The sequence below is a fragment of the Mchenga conophoros genome, linkage group LG14 (genome assembly GCF_057382185.1).
Source record: "Mchenga conophoros isolate Kocher_MC1m ecotype Shallow Benthic linkage group LG14, M_conophoros_male_GT1.1, whole genome shotgun sequence".
NCBI classification, from domain to species: Eukaryota; Metazoa; Chordata; class Actinopteri; order Cichliformes; family Cichlidae; genus Mchenga; species Mchenga conophoros.
The window spans coordinates 19,358,847-19,376,374 of NC_140539.1; the positions used below are offsets into that span (position 1 = coordinate 19,358,847).

General features: G+C 39.7%; 1 protein-coding gene and 1 non-coding gene across 6 annotated transcripts; both read left to right on the forward strand.

Moving 5' to 3' along the window:
• Nucleotides 1-1,895: 1,895 nt before the first annotated feature.
• p2ry6 (pyrimidinergic receptor P2Y6) lies at nucleotides 1,896-16,974 on the forward strand. Of its 5 annotated transcripts, none has more exons than XM_085245713.1 (4): nucleotides 1,919-1,957; nucleotides 7,513-7,583; nucleotides 12,522-12,958; nucleotides 14,091-16,974. In XM_085245713.1, exons 3-4 carry the CDS (start codon nucleotides 12,531-12,533, stop codon nucleotides 14,761-14,763), a joined length of 1,101 nt encoding a protein of 366 aa, XP_085101839.1. In that variant the 5' UTR covers nucleotides 1,919-1,957; nucleotides 7,513-7,583; nucleotides 12,522-12,530; the 3' UTR covers nucleotides 14,764-16,974. The 5 variants fall into 5 exon arrangements, with proteins under 5 accessions (XP_085101840.1, XP_085101839.1, XP_085101836.1 ...); XM_085245711.1 differs by lacking the exon at nucleotides 1,919-1,957 and adding an exon at nucleotides 1,976-2,138; XM_085245714.1 differs by lacking the exon at nucleotides 7,513-7,583 and having other exon boundaries at nucleotides 1,896-1,957.
• Nucleotides 8,646-8,718, forward strand: trnaa-agc (transfer RNA alanine (anticodon AGC)). Its single transcript has one exon. It is a non-coding gene; the product is annotated as a tRNA-Ala (tRNA).
• Nucleotides 16,975-17,528: the final 554 nt, after the last annotated feature.

The following is a 17,528-nucleotide window of genomic DNA, read 5'->3' on the forward strand; positions in this document are numbered from 1 at the left end:
CATGAACAGCTTATTTATTGTCATGCAAAATCGTGGTCAGCAGTAATTTTTTTACTTGAACTTTCCCATGGATGCCATTTTTTTGCCTCTTTCTTGTTGTTAAATCGTGAACTCTGACCTTAAATGGGGAAAGTGAGGCCTACAGTTCTTTGGATGTGGTTCTGGGTTCTTTTGCAGCCTCCGGGATGAGGCATTTTGGTAAGCTGGCCACTCCTTGTCATGTCCACCACTGTCCCAGGTTTTCTTAATTTGTGGATAATGGCTCTCAGTGTTGCTTAATTGAGTCCCAAAGCCTCCTTAATTTTATCAGACAAGTTCTATTTACGTGTGTTCTTATAGTTTTCTCCCTTAATAAACGAAATCATTGACAATTAAAAACTGTATTTACTCTGGTTAATTTTGTCAACTATTACTTCTTGCAAGCTTTTTAATTCAATTGAATTTGACCATTGGATAGCAATTTGAATTCATTTACATTTAATTTATATGGCACCAAATCACAACAGCAGTTGCCTCAAGGTGCTTTGTATTATAAATTAAAGGCCCTAAAATAATACAGAGAAAACAGAGAAAACCCCAATGATCAGATGACCACCTATAAGCAAGCACTTGGTGACAGTGAGAAGAAAAACACGCCGTTTAACAGGAAGAACCGTGCTGCAGAACCTGGCTAAGGAAGAGGCGGCCATATGCCATGACCGGATGGGAGTGAGGTGTGAAAAACAAGACAAAAGACGCACTGTGGAAGAGAGCCAGAGATGAATAATAATGATGATGAAATGCAGAGAGGTGTATAAACACGTAGTGAGTGAGGAAAAAAAAGATGAGCTAAGCATAACTAGAGAAGGATGGTCACCTGATCCTAACCTAACTATAAGCTTACTCAAAAAAGAAAGTTTTAAGCCTAATCTTAAAAGTAGAGATGGTTTCTGTCTCCTGAATCTAGACTGGGAGCTGATTCCAAAGAAGAGGGGCCTGAAAGCTGAAGGCTCTGCCTCCCATTCGACTTTTAAATACTCTAGGAACAACAAGTAAGCCCTCAGTCTGAGAGCAAAGTGCTCTACTGGTGTGACATGATACCATGAGGTCATTAAGATAAGACAGGACCTGATGATTATTCAAGACCTTGTATGTGAGGAGCAGGATTTTATATTTGATAGTGGATTTAACAGGGTGCCAATGAAGAGAAGCCAATATAAGAGAAACATGATCTCTCTTTCTAGACATTGTCACTAATCTTGCTACAGCATTTTGGATTAACTGAAGGCTTTTCTAGGAGTTTTTAGAAAAAATAGTAATAATGAATTGCGTTATGCAAGAGAGCTAAATGCTATATAACCCTGTGGAACTCCATAATCAACCTGTGTGCATGGAGAAGACTGCCCGTTTACATGAACAAATTGGAGTCTATTAGACAGATGTAATTCAAACCACTCAAATGCAGTACCTTTAATACCTACAGCATGTACTAATCGCTGTAATAAAATATTATTGATGATGAGCTCTGAAACCTCTGCAGATGATCAGTTTTAAAACCACTCTTTCAAGATTTTATGAGTAAAAAGAAAGGTTGGATATTGCTCTGCAAGTAGAGATGGCTTTTTAAGCAATGGTTAATAAAGAAAGGTTTATCATTTTTAATTAATGGTAGGACCTGCCTTGTAGGAAAAGGTAGTGTAAGGTAAACGTGATAAATATGCAAATATGAAAAAATCACGATGGTTTTCACAGCACTGCAACTGCTTTATTTTTTAGGTGATTTTAAAACACCCACTGAAAGCAACAGCGTTGTAACGTCTGTTTAAGAAACCAGACACGTGATGCCGGCTAAAGGCGCGAGACGTTAGCTGTCGCTGGAGTCGTTCCCTTTGTTCGTGCAGGTGGCGCAAGACTCATTGCGCGTGCGTGGCAGTTATACGGCGTGTAAAGTGTGCAGCAGCTCGCCGCTCCGCTGCAGGTAGGTACGGGACAGATAAGCGGTGAATTCGAACCTAGCAGCACGGCGTTTCCTTAAACCTGCTATTTTACCGGCAACAGTCCGTTTCCCAGCTCTTTGTTATCACCGAGGAGCAGCACTTTGCCATGGCCGAGTGGCCAACTTGTTGATGTTGTCGCACTTGTTTCGTTTTTCATTCAGGGTAAGTTCAGTTTGTTTATAGTTTTATTGCTTTATTCAGCAGCTAGCGACTAAAGGAATGTTTTTTAAAAAGTATTATTCCCACTGGGGAATTATCGCGATATGAATTTGACCTGCCGTGTATAACAATCAATTCTAGCTGCTGAGATATAGTAGCTTGTTACTACATTTGTGTAGTTTTGTTATTATTCGTCCAGGCGCACAGATGTCCCAGCAGGGGCTCCTGTGGTGCTAAAATAAGCAGCTGTAAGGAGTCACGAAGGCTGGTAGCTGTGTTATTTGTGGTGCTGGAGTAAGACATGTCCTGTGTCCTCAAAGCCCCGGCGACTGGTGCAGTCAGTGCACTTATTAAGCTCGTCTGGTGTGATAACATCAGATCAGTTGTATCCCCTTTCCTGTTTCTCTTCATCATTTTAAATCAAATTCCTTAAAAAAAATACTCTCACGTTCTCTTACATTACGATAGTTAAATAAACAAGGACGTACGTGCCCTCGAGCAAGACGCTGTCATCATTATCCACTCATGTTGTATACGTCCCAGGACTCTGATGATTTATGGGGAACAAACCAGGTGAGAATATTTGTTCAAGCATCTCTATGGAGTTTGTAGAAAATTATGAAGTTTAGGAGATCATACAGAATGAAGCCAAAAACGCACCATCCCAGTCTTGTGCCAAAAACTGATTTCCAGTGTTTATCTAATAGTCTGCACTCAACAGGATTTACAGGTGTTGCATATAAAACAAACAAAAAATACTTGTTTTGTAAGTATCTTTGTGACTCTGCGTTATTGTATATGCTCTGTGTTCTACATTATAATCAATTCAGTCCTTTCAGCTACTTAAAATATATTTATATAACCGTTATGTTATATTTGTTGCAATTTCTGCTGCCCCTATTGGCCTGATCCCTTTTGAAAAAGAAATTTTTGATGTCAGTGAGAGTTTTACATTCATAAACAATGGAAATATAAAAGTTGATTTGCCAAAACTTGATGGCAGACAGTTTGGCTTAAAATGGCTTGATATCATTCACTAGAGATATGTTTGACAAAAGTTTATAGGCCAAAAAATCATTTATAACAGTTTAAATACTGACAGTCACTTTTGGCAAATACCAGAAATCACTTTTTGGTAGACCACACAACAACAGCTTTTACAAGTTCCCGTCCATTATGATACTGATGCTGTGGGCAGCTGCAGTGATCTGGCTCCAGTGGTAAATTAATATGCTTTATTTTTCACTGTGAGGAAGAGACCGGGAATTTGTGTAAGACTGCCGCTGCAGATGGCTGTCCTTCTCCTTTTTCCTCCTCTCTCTCGCGTGTGTGGCACTGACAGTGTCCTCTGTGGGGCATCTGTCAATCAAAACAGCCACACCTTTAATTCCAACATTCAAGCAGTTTAGGATAGTTTAAAAAATCACCCACTAGGAAAACTATCTACAGAGAGCAACACATTTTGAAAAAATCAGGCTGTAAATATGCTTGTCAATGATGTAACGTTACAAATTTTAACATGGAGTGCATTGGAACTGACTCCCTTTCGGTGCCAGGTTGTAGTAGCCATTAAAGGAAATACAGTTTTTGTTACTTTGGTATTTGCCTTAATTTTCAGCTCCAAAGGTTGCCCCTGGTGTCTTTATGGGTTACACTGAGTTGGACCATTTGATAGCAATTTAATTCAGTTTTATTGTTTAGCAGCAAATCACAACAACAGTCACGTCATTGTAAGGTAACAGACCTTACAGTAATACAGAGAAAACCCCAACTGTCATATGAGGTCCTATGAACAAACTCTTGGTGACAGTGGGAAGGAAAAACTCCCTTTTAACAGAAAGAAACCTAGAGCAGAACCAGGCTTCACAAAGCAACTGGAGCAAGATTAGGTGAGGAAGACAGGAGAAAAGACACATTATGAAAGACAGACAGAGATGAATAATAATTGGCCCCTAGCAGCCTAGGGATACTGTAGCTTAATTAATGGGGGGCCCAGGGTCACCTGATCCAACTCTAATTTTAAGCTTTATCAAAAATTACTAAGAACAATCTAGTGTTTGCTTGATTGTTTGCTATAGTTATGGTAAACAGATGGGTACTTATTTAGCTTTTCTACTCTAAGTGATTGCTTTTTACTGTTAGCCACGTTCAACCAGCTGTTTTTTGCTATGCCTTTTAAGCACCACACTCTGATGGATGCGTCAGGAGCAATTTGGGGTTCCCTATCATGCCTAAGAGTGCTGACTAGAGGCACCGGAGCACAAACTACTGACCCTGTGATTAATAAACAGCCTGCAATACATCATGTGCCCCAGGACAGACACCCTTAATAGTGACCTTTTTAAAAAAGGAATAGTATGTTCTCAGCAATCAGTTGTTTCTATAAATTTGTCGGCCATGCTGCAGGAGAGTACAACGTTTCAAGACCAAAGACTCATACTGCTATGTCAAAGCAACGTAAAAAGCTGTTTAAACATTCTTTAATAAATCTGCTGTTAACCATGATAACTTCAAAAACATCTTGTTGTAAATCGTATTCGAAGTAAGCAAAGCAAGTAAAAGATTATAAATGGTATGAAAAAACGATATAAAAAAACTGCAGATGTGAGGTTTATAACTTGTATTTGTTATGTCTCTCTAGAATGTGCATAACTGTGCTCGGATCCAGTAAAAACAAGTTGTCATATTGCTGACGTAATAACCAACAATCACTTAGACAGGCTATCTGCTTCAGTCGCCACAGGGCTTTGACATGGCTGCTGTGTTTTTAGTGGAGAGGCACTGTTTGAGCCTCTGTTTTGTCTGCCGGGTAGCAGATTAACATAACTCTGTGTTGGAGCCGCAGAGTTAGAGAAGCAGAAAACCTGGTAGACAGAAAATTTAGGGCTGAAGTTGTTTATCAAATGAAGTTAAGTGGCCCTCAGCATTATCTCACTGAATAAACAAGCACAAGCTTAATGGAAGCCATCATAAACATACCAGCCAAATTGGTGATTTAATGTGAATGTCTCAAAATAGATCGAATGTCTTTGTCCTGAGTAGGTTTTAAAAAGATTACCGCCAATGTTTCCAAAACTTGTTGTGCAATTCACAGCAATTGTCACAGATGCACTGGGTGATCGGTCAGTAAAGACTTTTTTTTGTTTCTGTTCTCTTTTTGTGCTTTACTGACTCTGCTTTCACCACATCTGCATTTCCATCTCCTCTGCAGCACAAACACATGACTTCAGCAACCACGGGGCACAGACTAATTGCTGCTTACCAGCCTGTTGAGCTTTTGCTAAGCTTCTTTTTTTTTTTTTTTTTTGCCCAACACAAGTTGTGCACCAAGACGTTACAGCTACTGGAGCTCAAGATCAGTAAAAACATGTTATTCTCACAACATTAAATGTGACTAATAGCGGCTCAAGAACAAAAACATGCATCAGAAAAATATTTATGCATTTCTGGGGTACTTTTACATTATCAGTGAGTCATTATTATTATAACAATATATGTGCTGAAGGACAAAAGCAAGAGAGAAACTATTGTGAAATGTCGTTCAGCTTGCTTGCTGTTATTTTTTTCTTTGATTAGTTCAGCAGCTTGGCAAGGTTTGCCGTTGTGCTCATCAAAGCATTCAAACAGACAGAAGGAAGGTCCTGGGTTAAATCACCATTTAGAGCCTTTCTGTGTGGAGTTTGCCATGTTCTCTCTGTCTGTGTGGCTTTTTTCCTATTTGTTAAGGAGATGACTCTCTGATACTGTTTATCTGCTCTAAATAGTTTTTGTTCAGTTTCTGAGAATCACCTTGTTGGTACAAAAGATACAATTTTCTAAAGAAATTGGAACCAATGACACACCTTTGTGGCAGTCTGCTCATAACAAAGTGCCTAAAAAGGGCTAAGTTGTCTGTTTTGCATAGACACAACACTGGTTGATCCATTGAGTTATGCAAATTTTTTATGCTTGAAAGACTCACAGATCAGTGTTATGTAGCTAATGACCAAAAACATTCCTTTGATACTGGTCAGGTACAAGGATGGACTGGAAATGAGTAAAAAAAGCAGCAAGCGTCGGAAAGTCTGTTGTAAAGAAAGCGGTGGTGCAAGACTTTTGGACTGTTCTGCAATTGATGAGTGTGGCATGTAAGCCCCTCACCCTAAACAGAAGTCAATTTTAACACGTTTTGCTCTCGTAAGTCAATTAAGTAAGAGTGATGATTCAGATTAATCATAGAAGAAAGAATTTTGGTGTTTCAAAATTTTAGTTTCAGTGACCAGTGCCCTACTGTCCTGGCATTACATTTATTTCATCAGACCTCTTTTGTGCACCAAAGAGCTGACACACAGTAAAGTTGTAGGAAATATTGTATGACCTTCTCTCTGTATATCTAATGACATACTTACAACAACAACATCGTTAGCCTGTTTTTGATTGCAAGATACGGCAAATTATGAGAATGCCATCTGTTATCAGCTGCAGTCTTGTCCACTTCATTAGTGAAAAATGTGGTATAATGCTTTGGTTAACTTTGGCCAGAAGGGGACTTTCTACACAAGCCTTGCAGTAATATCTTTGTTTGCACTACTGAATGTTTAAATGATTTGTATAGTTATGTCACATGCAACAAGAAACGCTTTTATTATCTTTGTGACCATATGGCAAGTAGTGCGGTTTTGATGGAACACCAGCTTTGCTTATCACCCGTCCTCTTTATGGTGCAGCTGATTAGTTTAAAGCGTCTCCTGTCTCCTGTCTTCATGCACCGTATTAGCAGCGATAATTATCGCAGTCTGTTTTTTTCTAATCCACAATAGAGGGCTGTGACCTGAATGTTGATCACACTGATATGTGGAAGGTTTGTGTGTTTCTGTGTCATGCTATTAGTTTGTACAGTTGATTATTGTACTCCTACTGCGCTCCTGAATTTACTCTGTTTTGTTTACTGTAGATTTGCTCCTGATTGCTAGGTAGGGCTGCAGTGTGCGTCTGCAGACGTGATTGTACTGCGCGTATACTCATGTGTGATACTAATATCGATTTCCTGGCTCGTCATTTTGTTTCCCCAATTAACTACAACCGAGCACGGGACTGAATGAGGGTCTCCAGGGACTTTAGAGATCGGAGATGGGAAAGTAATTGGACTTTAATTGTGGCCTGCTTGCTGTCCTCTCCTCTAAATCTCCCTTTTCTGTTCATTTAAATGATAGAGAGATAGCCTTCCTACATGCACGGCAGTATAACTCTTTATGTCACCTTATCTGCCAGTTTTAATTAGGCATTCTGTAGGTCAATGTTTCTAAAGCTCACCAGCTATGAAGCTTTTTTGTTTTTGCTGGGCACGATTTTGTGTTTCACGTGTTTTAATTTTTACATTCTTTTATTTATTTTGTAGGACTTCTTCTTCTTTGGAAGGTTGGCTATTCGACACCTGGCTGCTCCAGTCTGCATGCCAGATATCCTTAGGTAAAATACTAACACCAAGTTGCTCTCCGTCATAGCATGCATGTTAGATAGAAAGCACTTCAGTAGGAAAAAGCAGAGAATAAAGTGCTTGTGTGAATTGGTGAATGAGGCACATAGTCTAAATCGCTTTGAGTGCTTAGGTAGAGTAGAAAAATGCTATATAAGAATCGTCCACGGAAACATATCCATTATCTCTTCTCTCCAAATGTCTCTTTGGAGTTTTATCTGTGGATCAGACAGAAACATACATTAAGAATAATAATAATAGTAGGAACACCACGTTTTTGATTTGTATATAACATTATTTTAATATAAAATTTATGTCGGACATGTTTGCACATACAAATCAGACATTTGTTGGCTTATGACGTTTTTCTTCTGTCTCCACTTACTCCTAGTAGAGATTTCTGCCATATTACACATCTGGTTAGTGACTTTGTGTCTCTAGTTCTATTCTTGGCCTAAACACCAAAACCAAACAATGAGTTTAAAACACCTCATAAATTTCTGTAACACCGAGAGGAACCTTAAAGTTCTGCTGGTTTACATTACACAGTCATGTTCATTTTTCATAGTACCGCAATAAAAACACACGCAGAGCCTTAAGGCAGTAAGTGCACTCTCCGGGTTACGTGGGTTAAATATAAGCTGGGCTCTGCTATCAGTCATTACTTGTGATATTGACGTAGTTAGAGTTACCTTGCATTACCTTAATCAAAGTTCAAAGGTCCTGACACCATATCCACATGCAGAATAATCATTAATGCAGTCTAGGTGTCATTTGATTTACGGCTTTGTTATGATGAATTATTAATCTCCTATATTTGTCCTGAGTGTAGCAGTCACATTCTTGCAGTCATGGTTTATAAATAACCTTGTGTGACTTGCTCAGCTCAGCCTTTTGGCAGTCCTCAGGGTGGAGAGTATGCAGCAGGGTGTTTGTGAGGGTGTGTGTATCGCAAAGAGAAAGTGTCCCTGTCATTAACTGATCACATTACGTGAGTGAGCAGGGCTGTGGGTGTGTGCCTCTAAAGGCTTTATTTTTGCAGCACACAGCATGAAGGGGAATTAGCTCAAATGGTAGAGCGCTCGCTTAGCATGCGAGAGGTAGCGGGATCGATGCCCGCATTCTCCAACAAGTTTTTTTTTTTTTTTCCAATCTGGATTAAATACTTTTAAAGGTAAGAGTTTTCTTTACTATTAGCACTGAAAACAGCATCTGTATTATTTCTGTAATTCTTTTTTCCTCTCCTGGTAGTGCAGATAACCTTAAATGTCAGCTTATCTTTCCATTTACATTATAACTTTGATACACTGTATCTGCATGCTGGAAAAAAAATTACAATAAAGACGACAACATATCAGGATTTGGTCTCAAAATCTCTAAATAGTCCAATTACTGCACCATTTAAATGACTGAATCTTTTCAGGAAGGATGTAAAGAGAACGCGTATTGAGCAGGTTTATGTTAGCTTCACATGTACTAGGGAAGTTCAGTGAGTGAAGTTTTGTTCGTTTAAGTTAGTGTTTTTAGTAATATTTCCTTATATTGATAAACTAATAGGTTATTTTAGAATAAATGGAGCACACTTCTTACCCTGAAATCGTTGCCAAGTCTGTCTTGGAAATGAGATTTAAATCTCAGTGAAACTTTCAAATGGTAACAAAGGGTAACAAATTTAGAGGCTCACTCACAGGCATGAATGCTTGCATTTTTATAGCTACACACACACTGTGCATGCTTCAGATTTCAACAGCACTCTTTGGCGCGTGTTACTCTGGGTTATGCCATATAAAATGTAGCACCATTTTTTAGGCAGTTTTTAGGCAGTTATCCTGGCTTTCTAAAGGTCTTTCTTTGGACATTGGCTGCTTTTTCACTCATTTTCATTCCAGTCCTTGTTTCTGATCATTTTCAGTAGAATGTTTTTTGTTTTCTTGTTTAAGTGACTTAACCCTGACCTATGAAGCATTCAAGAATAAAAAAGGCACCAACTCAAGAGACTGAACCAGTGTTGTGTCTACATGTGATAGAAAATTTCATAAAGCACCAAAATTGTTTCTTTAAACACTTTGTTTCTAGCCTGTTGCAGAAACTCATAATTTACTCCAATTTCTTTAGTTGAATCTATGAGAAATGTCAAAGATTGAAAGGCATAAAATAGTATTAATGCACCAATGAGGTGATTAGTAAAGAGCTATTAGTTCAAACTAGTGTTCACTGTGTCCTTAAAAATGTGAGCAAATTGGACAGGTGGAATTGGCCTAAATAAACTAATTAGGCTCTGTCATGGTTTGGGACTGCATTTCAGCCAGAGGTGTTGGAGATCTTGTTAAAATTGATAGAATTATGGTCACAGAATACTACCATCAGATTTTAATCCACCATATATTACCATCTGGAAAACGTCTTATTTAGAATGGCTTCATTTTTCAGCATGACAGTGAAACCAAACACACTGCCCATGCAATGAAACACTATCAGTCACGGATTGCCTTTCCCACTGTCACGGTCCGCTGATGCAGACCTAGTAGGGATTGTGGTGCAGACCTAAACGCGAACAAACAAAGGCATGAAACAGAAATCTTAAGAAAAAGCGAGCCGATTGATTGTGGCTGATAAAAGCTTCTAAGCAAATGCAAAAACTTAAGGGCAACCTAAACTGGGAAAAACTAATACTAGTAATAATAAAGAAGTTACAAGAAAACTCCCTAGGAGAGTTCAGGCTGAGTTTCGTCTTTATATCGAGTATGCTTGTCCATGTTTTCACTAAATCACAACATCTGTTTCCCTTTTTTCTAGAAACAACTTTTGACATGAGCCCTGAACATGAATAGATCAGAAAGAGCTTTTACTTCTATTTGCCCCCTATTCCAAAACCTTTTAAAAATAATCTGGCTTTATTTGATACATAAATCATCTCCACCACAATACTTATCCTAAAAGGTGCAGATATTCAGCATGGGAATCAGTGGTTTATTGGCCTCTCACATCTCAGTTCTTACTTTGAAACCAGTGGTTTGCTTGCTAGGGCTTGTAGGATCCAGGATGTGTGCTTCTCTTTCTCTATACTTACCGTATTGTCTGAAAGATTGCGGTACTGCTAAAGAAGGAAAATGTGATTAGTTCTTTTGTAAAATGAATTATAGCTTAGCTTTCATGTTACTGCTTGTCCTTGAACTGTTCTGTTAATAATGAACTATGAGCACCAACACATGTCACAAACAGGAGCTACTGCTCAAACTATTACACATTTCATTGTGTTTTATTCAGGTCAGGCTCTGCGAGGCGTCTAAAAGCAAGCCTGAACATAAAGATGAGTAATAGAGCCTCCTCTGTGGCAAAAGCAAGAGCCCTAGGACCATGACTGTTTCTGCGGTGCTGCAGTTTAGTGCGTTTCATGAAAATCAGACTTTATTTAACATGAAAACAGCTACAGACTTAATTCAGGGTCTTTGTGCTTCAGGTTACCCAAGAATTTTGGCTTCAAGGCCTTTTGCGGAGTTGATTTTCAACCAAATTACTGATCTGAAGTACGTCGTGCATGAGTCATCAGCAGATAAAACAGACTGCAGAGCACTCCTCAACAACGTTTTCTATTCATCTTTGCAGATAAATGCTCAGTGGTCCTTTGGCACACTGCTCCCTTCACCTCCTCTCCCTCAGTTTCTGTGCCAGGAGTTATAAAATTGTGCGTCACTTCTGTTCACATCTGCGCACCCACACAGAGGAGTTCACCTAAAACACTTTTTTTGAACACATCCAAAGACAGTTTTTTAAGCAGCTTTGAGAGATACCTGACATGTACACACTCTGGCACACAAGCACAGACGCAGGCTCGAGGGTGTTGGTTGGCTTGTTGGTTGGTTGGTTGTGAAATGTAGTGAGTAACAGTCTGAGGAAGCACCGGGCTTTGGAGGAAGTGTCTTAGGCAGATCACTTACTCAGCTGCCTGCTGCCATGAGGGAAGTGGATATGACTGATGTTGTAAGGCAGAAGAATATTTAAGATCATTGATAAGTCTGTTTGTGTATAGTGGGCCTGTTCCAGACGTTGCGAAATGTGAGTGGGAGATCAGACAGTCTGCAGTGGTTTTCATTTCCAAACTTGACCAAACGTCTTGGTCTACACTTGTCAGAAAATGATGGAGAGATTAAATGATTATTTCACTGTAGCACCTATTTTGTTGTAGTTCTTACAGTCTGTCGTATGTATTCGTAAATACAAAGTGAGCCCTTTTTACAGTGAGCACACCCAGGAGATTATTAGGTTTCAAGTCGGGTTATGAGGTATTTGTCCTGTGTTCACAGGGCTCAAGGTGACTGCTTTTGTGTAATATTGGAGGATATAACACAGACGCAGATCTCTTGTGCCCTCTGGTGGAGAGTTGTCCTCTCTCTCTATTTCATCCATTTGTTTTCTTGCATATTTTCTGTTTCATTTGTCTAATCGTGGCATGCTATAGAAACATTGCTTTCATGTGTTTTCCCAGTTAAATCGACAAATGGGAACAATAGGAGTCTGTCTTCTAGGTAAGGCTGTGTGTGTGTGCCGTTACATCCAAAACAAATGTTGATTTTTTTGCCTGTACGGCAAAATAATCGATGATGTGATGTGATGGCACTCGTCCATCTACTCCTCTTAGAATTTAGTGAAATTTGCACACAGTGATCACCTAATGGCTTTTCAGCCAAACTGTGTTCAAGGTCAAGGTTATACACGAGCAGGAGAGAACTGCTCCTCCTACAGTGTTGGCCAAGCTGAATATGGCTGTTTGTGTGCCTTCCTGGATTAGTTTGTACACCACAGACAACTAATAAGAAGAAGACCTATAACGTTCTGTCTGTACTCCATCAAATACAATAGCTCGGTAATCGTGTTTGATCTCGAGCAAATCTTGCTACCAAGTCTCACCCGTCTCTCTCTCTCTCCTCCAGAATGTGAAGATGCCAGATTCTTTCAGCACCATCCCCACAGAAGCCCTCAACTCAAAAACTTCCTTAGTGGACCTGCTCTCACACCCTACAGAGCTTTACCCAGCAGACAGCTTCATTAACGCTCTCAGTAACATCAGCAGTGTTAGTGGGGCGGTTAACCCTCGCTGCACCTACAAGGAAGACTTTAAGCGCATTTTACTTCCTGCTGTGTACACCATCGTCTTCCTGCTTGGGATTCCTCTGAATGCCACCGTCATACTGAAGATATGGAGGAAGAGGTCCAATTTGTCCAGAAACAACATCTACATGCTCAACTTGGCCATAGCCGACTTTCTGTATGTGATGTCACTTCCTTTACTCGTCTACAACTATGCGAGTCATGACTACTGGCCCTTTGGGGAGTTTACCTGTAAGATGGTCAGGTTTCAGTTCTACAGGTGGGTTCATGGTTGATTATTGGCTCATTTTTCAGATTTTATTATGTAATTTTTGGGAATTAATTTTTCATTGTTAAGGTCTGTGTATGCAAGTGATATGTGACACAGTGTTATTATGTGAATTGTCCTATTTTTGGACAGGAATGGGAAAGAAAATTGGATCTGAGATGTGATAAGTAATGGGAATGGAGACAATGACACTAATATTTAAGTATACTGGAAAAAATGTACTTTTTTGCATTATAGTGCGCACAAGTGTGACGTGAACGGGTGTGTAAAGCATGAAAACTAGTTTATGGAAGAAGTTCCAAACCTTTGAACATGGCAAGGTATCTAATGCAGATGCAGAAATAGTGCTAGTGCTCACACACAGTTGCCCTTTGAGAACGGGATTACATTTGGACTTTCTTGAGAAATGGTCATCGGATGCCATTAGTAGCAGAAGTTGGGATTTGAAGAAAAATCACGGGGAACAGAGTCTGTTGGCTACATGTCTTGTGGGAATTCTTCCTGTTTTCTGCAACTTTGATCTTGATCTGGGGGTTTTTTGGTTTTGGTTTTGCCACCAGCACAAATCTTCTTTTGGTGGAAATAGTCCTCAGTAGGGGTATTATTGCCAGATTTTGTGCTGGAAAAACAATGAGCACAATCATAGGAAACACTGTTGGGGAGGTGGTTTCAGCTTCTGTTAGATGATGTTAAAAGCACTTTGGGAACACACTGACAGCTCATTCCTCTTTGGATAATCTCTCAAGCTCCTCCAGATTTTATAGTCCTCTGGCATGGACTGTGGTCTTCAGTTCACCATACAGTCACTAATGGTTACTTTAGTCTTCAGGAAGTCGTTTTTCACCAGGAGCAACATATGTTTTGAGTTGACAAAGGGAAGACCCAGTTTTGCTGCTAATTCTTGCCCTTCTTTCTCCAAATATAAGCAGGGTCTCTTGTTTTTCTGAAATAATTCTGTTATCATGTGCAAATAGAAATGAAAAAAATAGTTTAGAAATGCTATACTGAAGGTCCCTTAATAAAAGCACTTTTTTGAAGAAAAACTTTGATTTTGCAGAACATACAAATGGATTGTGATAATATTCAGCTCAACAACATTTTCTTCTCTGTGTTCCTGTTTCAGTAATCTCCATGGCAGCATCCTGTTCCTGACCTGCATCAGTGTGCAGCGTTATTTGGCCATTTGCCACCCTCTCTCGGTGTGGCACAAGCAGGGCGGTCGCAAGATGGTGTGGTGCGTCTGCGGATTAGTATGGCTGGTAGTTGGCTCCCTGTGCGCGCCAACTTTCCACTTTGCAGCAACAGGGCAACAGCGCAACCGCACCGTGTGCTACGATTTGAGCACGCCAGGGCGCTCGGTAGACTACTATCCTTACGGCATGGCTCTGACGTGCCTCGGCTTCTTGCTGCCTTTCATAGGCGTGATGGTTTGCTACTGCAAGATGGCCTTCATCCTCTGCCGCCCAGTGTCCTACCAGGGCGTCTCCATAGCGCCTGGGGATAAACGAGACAGGGCGGTGAGGATGATCATTATTGTAGCCGCGGTGTTCTGCGTAAGCTTCCTCCCGTTTCACCTCACAAAGACTCTGTACCTGGTGGTGCGCACCTTGCCCAATGCTCCCTGCACAACAAGAAACTTGTTCTCAATCATCTATAAGAGCACCAGACCGTTTGCCAGCATGAACAGCTTTCTGGACCCGATTCTGTTTTACTTCACGCAACCACGCTACCGCCGGAGCACCAGGAGGTTCGTGCGCAGAGTCACCACTCTAAAGAGCCAAGGCAGCAGCGTGTGAGCGAACAGTGCTCCTTGAAGCCTTGTTAAGATTTAAAACACAGAGATGGATTCGTTTTCTAACCTTGTTTTTCTGAAGTTCCTTCTCTTATTACAGTAAACTGTTGTCCTTGAGGCTTTCAGCTATTAGTGACTAAAAAATGTGTTTAATAACAGTCTGAAGAAGCCATCTGAAGTGCCCTATAAAGACTCAATGCAGTGTGAATGGAAAATGTTGACAATGTCCTGCTTGCATTGTTTTGAACTGGGAATTATTATCACACTGACTGTGAGTGTATTTGATTGTGCGAATTCATAGATTTTGGTTTATAACTCTGGATGGGGAATACTGTAATCCTCTAATGAAAATGTCCTGCACTGTACATAAGTGATGTTTACTTTCAAGCTCCACTGCACTGCTTTTTTTTTTCTGAAATCCCCCTTTTTTTGCATTGTTTAACACACTGTGACGTGTACTTTAAATTGAAACTACTGAATTATTGGGGAATTTTAGTATCTATGCGAGGTGTTACGATAGAGATGCATCGTGCTGGAATGAGATGCAGTTGAGGAAAGGAGAAAATAGTTCATTTGAACTTGCTAGGCTAAAATCCTCTCTGGCACTGTTTTTTGGTGGTGTTTATGCTTGCATGTTGAATCTGCACTAGTCTGAGGAAAGGAACTGAAAGGTGGGGTTGCAGCCTCTGTTTGCAGCCTCTGCAAACAGAGGCTGCAAAAAACAGAAGTTTATGTTCACTGATTTAAAAGTGGAGTATTATGCGTTCCAATGAAGGTCTGTAGCTCTGTTTTTCCTTGAAAGTGATGCGTTTCTACATTATCCATGTCGTAATAGCTGCTGTTGCGGGTTTTAACCACTGGATGGTGTGCGCACGCCACTGCTGTAGCCCCACTGCCTCTGTCATAATAGGTTGGGGTTTTTTTTGCCTGTCCCGTTTGGATCTTTAGCCATCAGAATTGTTGTCTGAAGGCCAAGAAAGATGCCAAGCAGATTTACTTTACCGAATGGAGCATCTGTCATAATAGTAGTGATGTTAGCATGTATCAGATCTTACAGTCACAAATAAAACATTGTCAAGAAAACCGTTAAATGTGCAGCTCACAGCGCGCTGACATAGGCCGTCAGTTGCTGACTGATCTTTGTCTTGTACTTATAAATTCTGCAGCAAATGAAGGAAATCAGTTTAAATTATATGTTTAATTCAGTTATTTTTTTAAAAGTCATTTAAAGGTAAAGATAGAGGCAGATTGTGGAGTTAAGGGCATTAAATTAACTCTGTGGTTTTTTATGAGTGTGTGAATCTTTTCAGTCTAACTGGGATTCCTGTACATATGAAATGTTTAGTACTTAGCACTGCTTTGACGTGATTTAGCTGTATGACGTAGGTTGTCAGCTGCGTGATCTGGTGACTTAAAATGTTCATGAAATGAACATAAATGTAGATGGCATATGCCTGCATGTACATATGTGTACTTTGATGTTTACTGTAAAAATGTGCCCTGTGTTTTACATGTCATACCTGCCTTTCATAGTGAGCACCTTTGTCATGTTTTTAAACAGTGAGTCTTTGCCCTGTGACGAGCTCTTGACAAACAATGCACTTACCGTGGAGTGAAATAAACGTGATTAATAATTTTGTGACATTCGTGTTAACCAGAAGATTTCAGAGTAGCCAAACTCATATGTTACACTAGACTGTGCCAGCTTGAGACCAGTATGTTGTTAAATTCTGAAATGACAATGTGAAAAACGGCTTTCAACTCGTATTGCTCTGAAGCTCCTGTAACAGGTTAACACTTTAAGTATTTGTTGTATGTGTCAGTCTAATGTGAATGTGCAGCTTTGACCTCAGTATGAGGTGGTGATGTGCTTCAGTTTCCTAATGTGTGCTCATGTGTATCTGTGCATAGTAACAATAGTCATGTAATATGTGTGTGTTGTACTTTAGAAAAAGTGAATGTCACAGTCATCTATCATCTATTGAGACCCAGACGTCAGTATTAGTTAGAAGAGTTATTTTTATCAAATTCCCTAACAAATGAATAATGGGAATGGTCTTTTATTTTTATAGACATGTAATTATGTTGATAGAAAAACTAAAACTGAAGGGTTTTTTTGGGGGTTTTTTGCTGTACAGATGCTTAATTTTCTGTGTTGTGTTTCTGATTGTTGCCATGTCGTACTAACTGAAACTATTAAAAGCCATGAAAAACACGATGTTTTCACAATCATATATTAATACTGAGGGAGTAGACTGTGTTGCTTCCTTTTTTTCCCCATTTTTTACTGTAGTTTAACTTCAAGCGTTCAGTTTAGGCAGAACTTGAATTCAAACCTTAGGTGTGAATATAAAAAAGCAGCCAGTAGCTTCTGAATCCATATGATTATATGATGACAGCTGTTTAAATAATGTGACAAATGACTGAAAAGACATCATCTAAGAGTTTGTGATCTGCTTACACGCTACTGTTCAACCTTTAGGTAACACCAGTGCGTTATCAGCCGATCACAATACAGCAACGCAGTGTATTTACATATGTAGATTGTTGAAGTTCAAACGAAGCATCAGAATGGGGCAAAAAAGGTGATTTAAGTGTATTTCAGGAACTAAAGATCTGCTGGGATTTTTCCTGCACAAACATCTTTGGGGTTTATAGGAGATGAACTGAAAAAAGGGAAATATCCAGTGAGCAGCAGGTCTCTAGGTGAAAATCATCTCTGTTTTCTTGAACACAACAGTGAGTTCACTGTACTTGAACGGTCTCCGC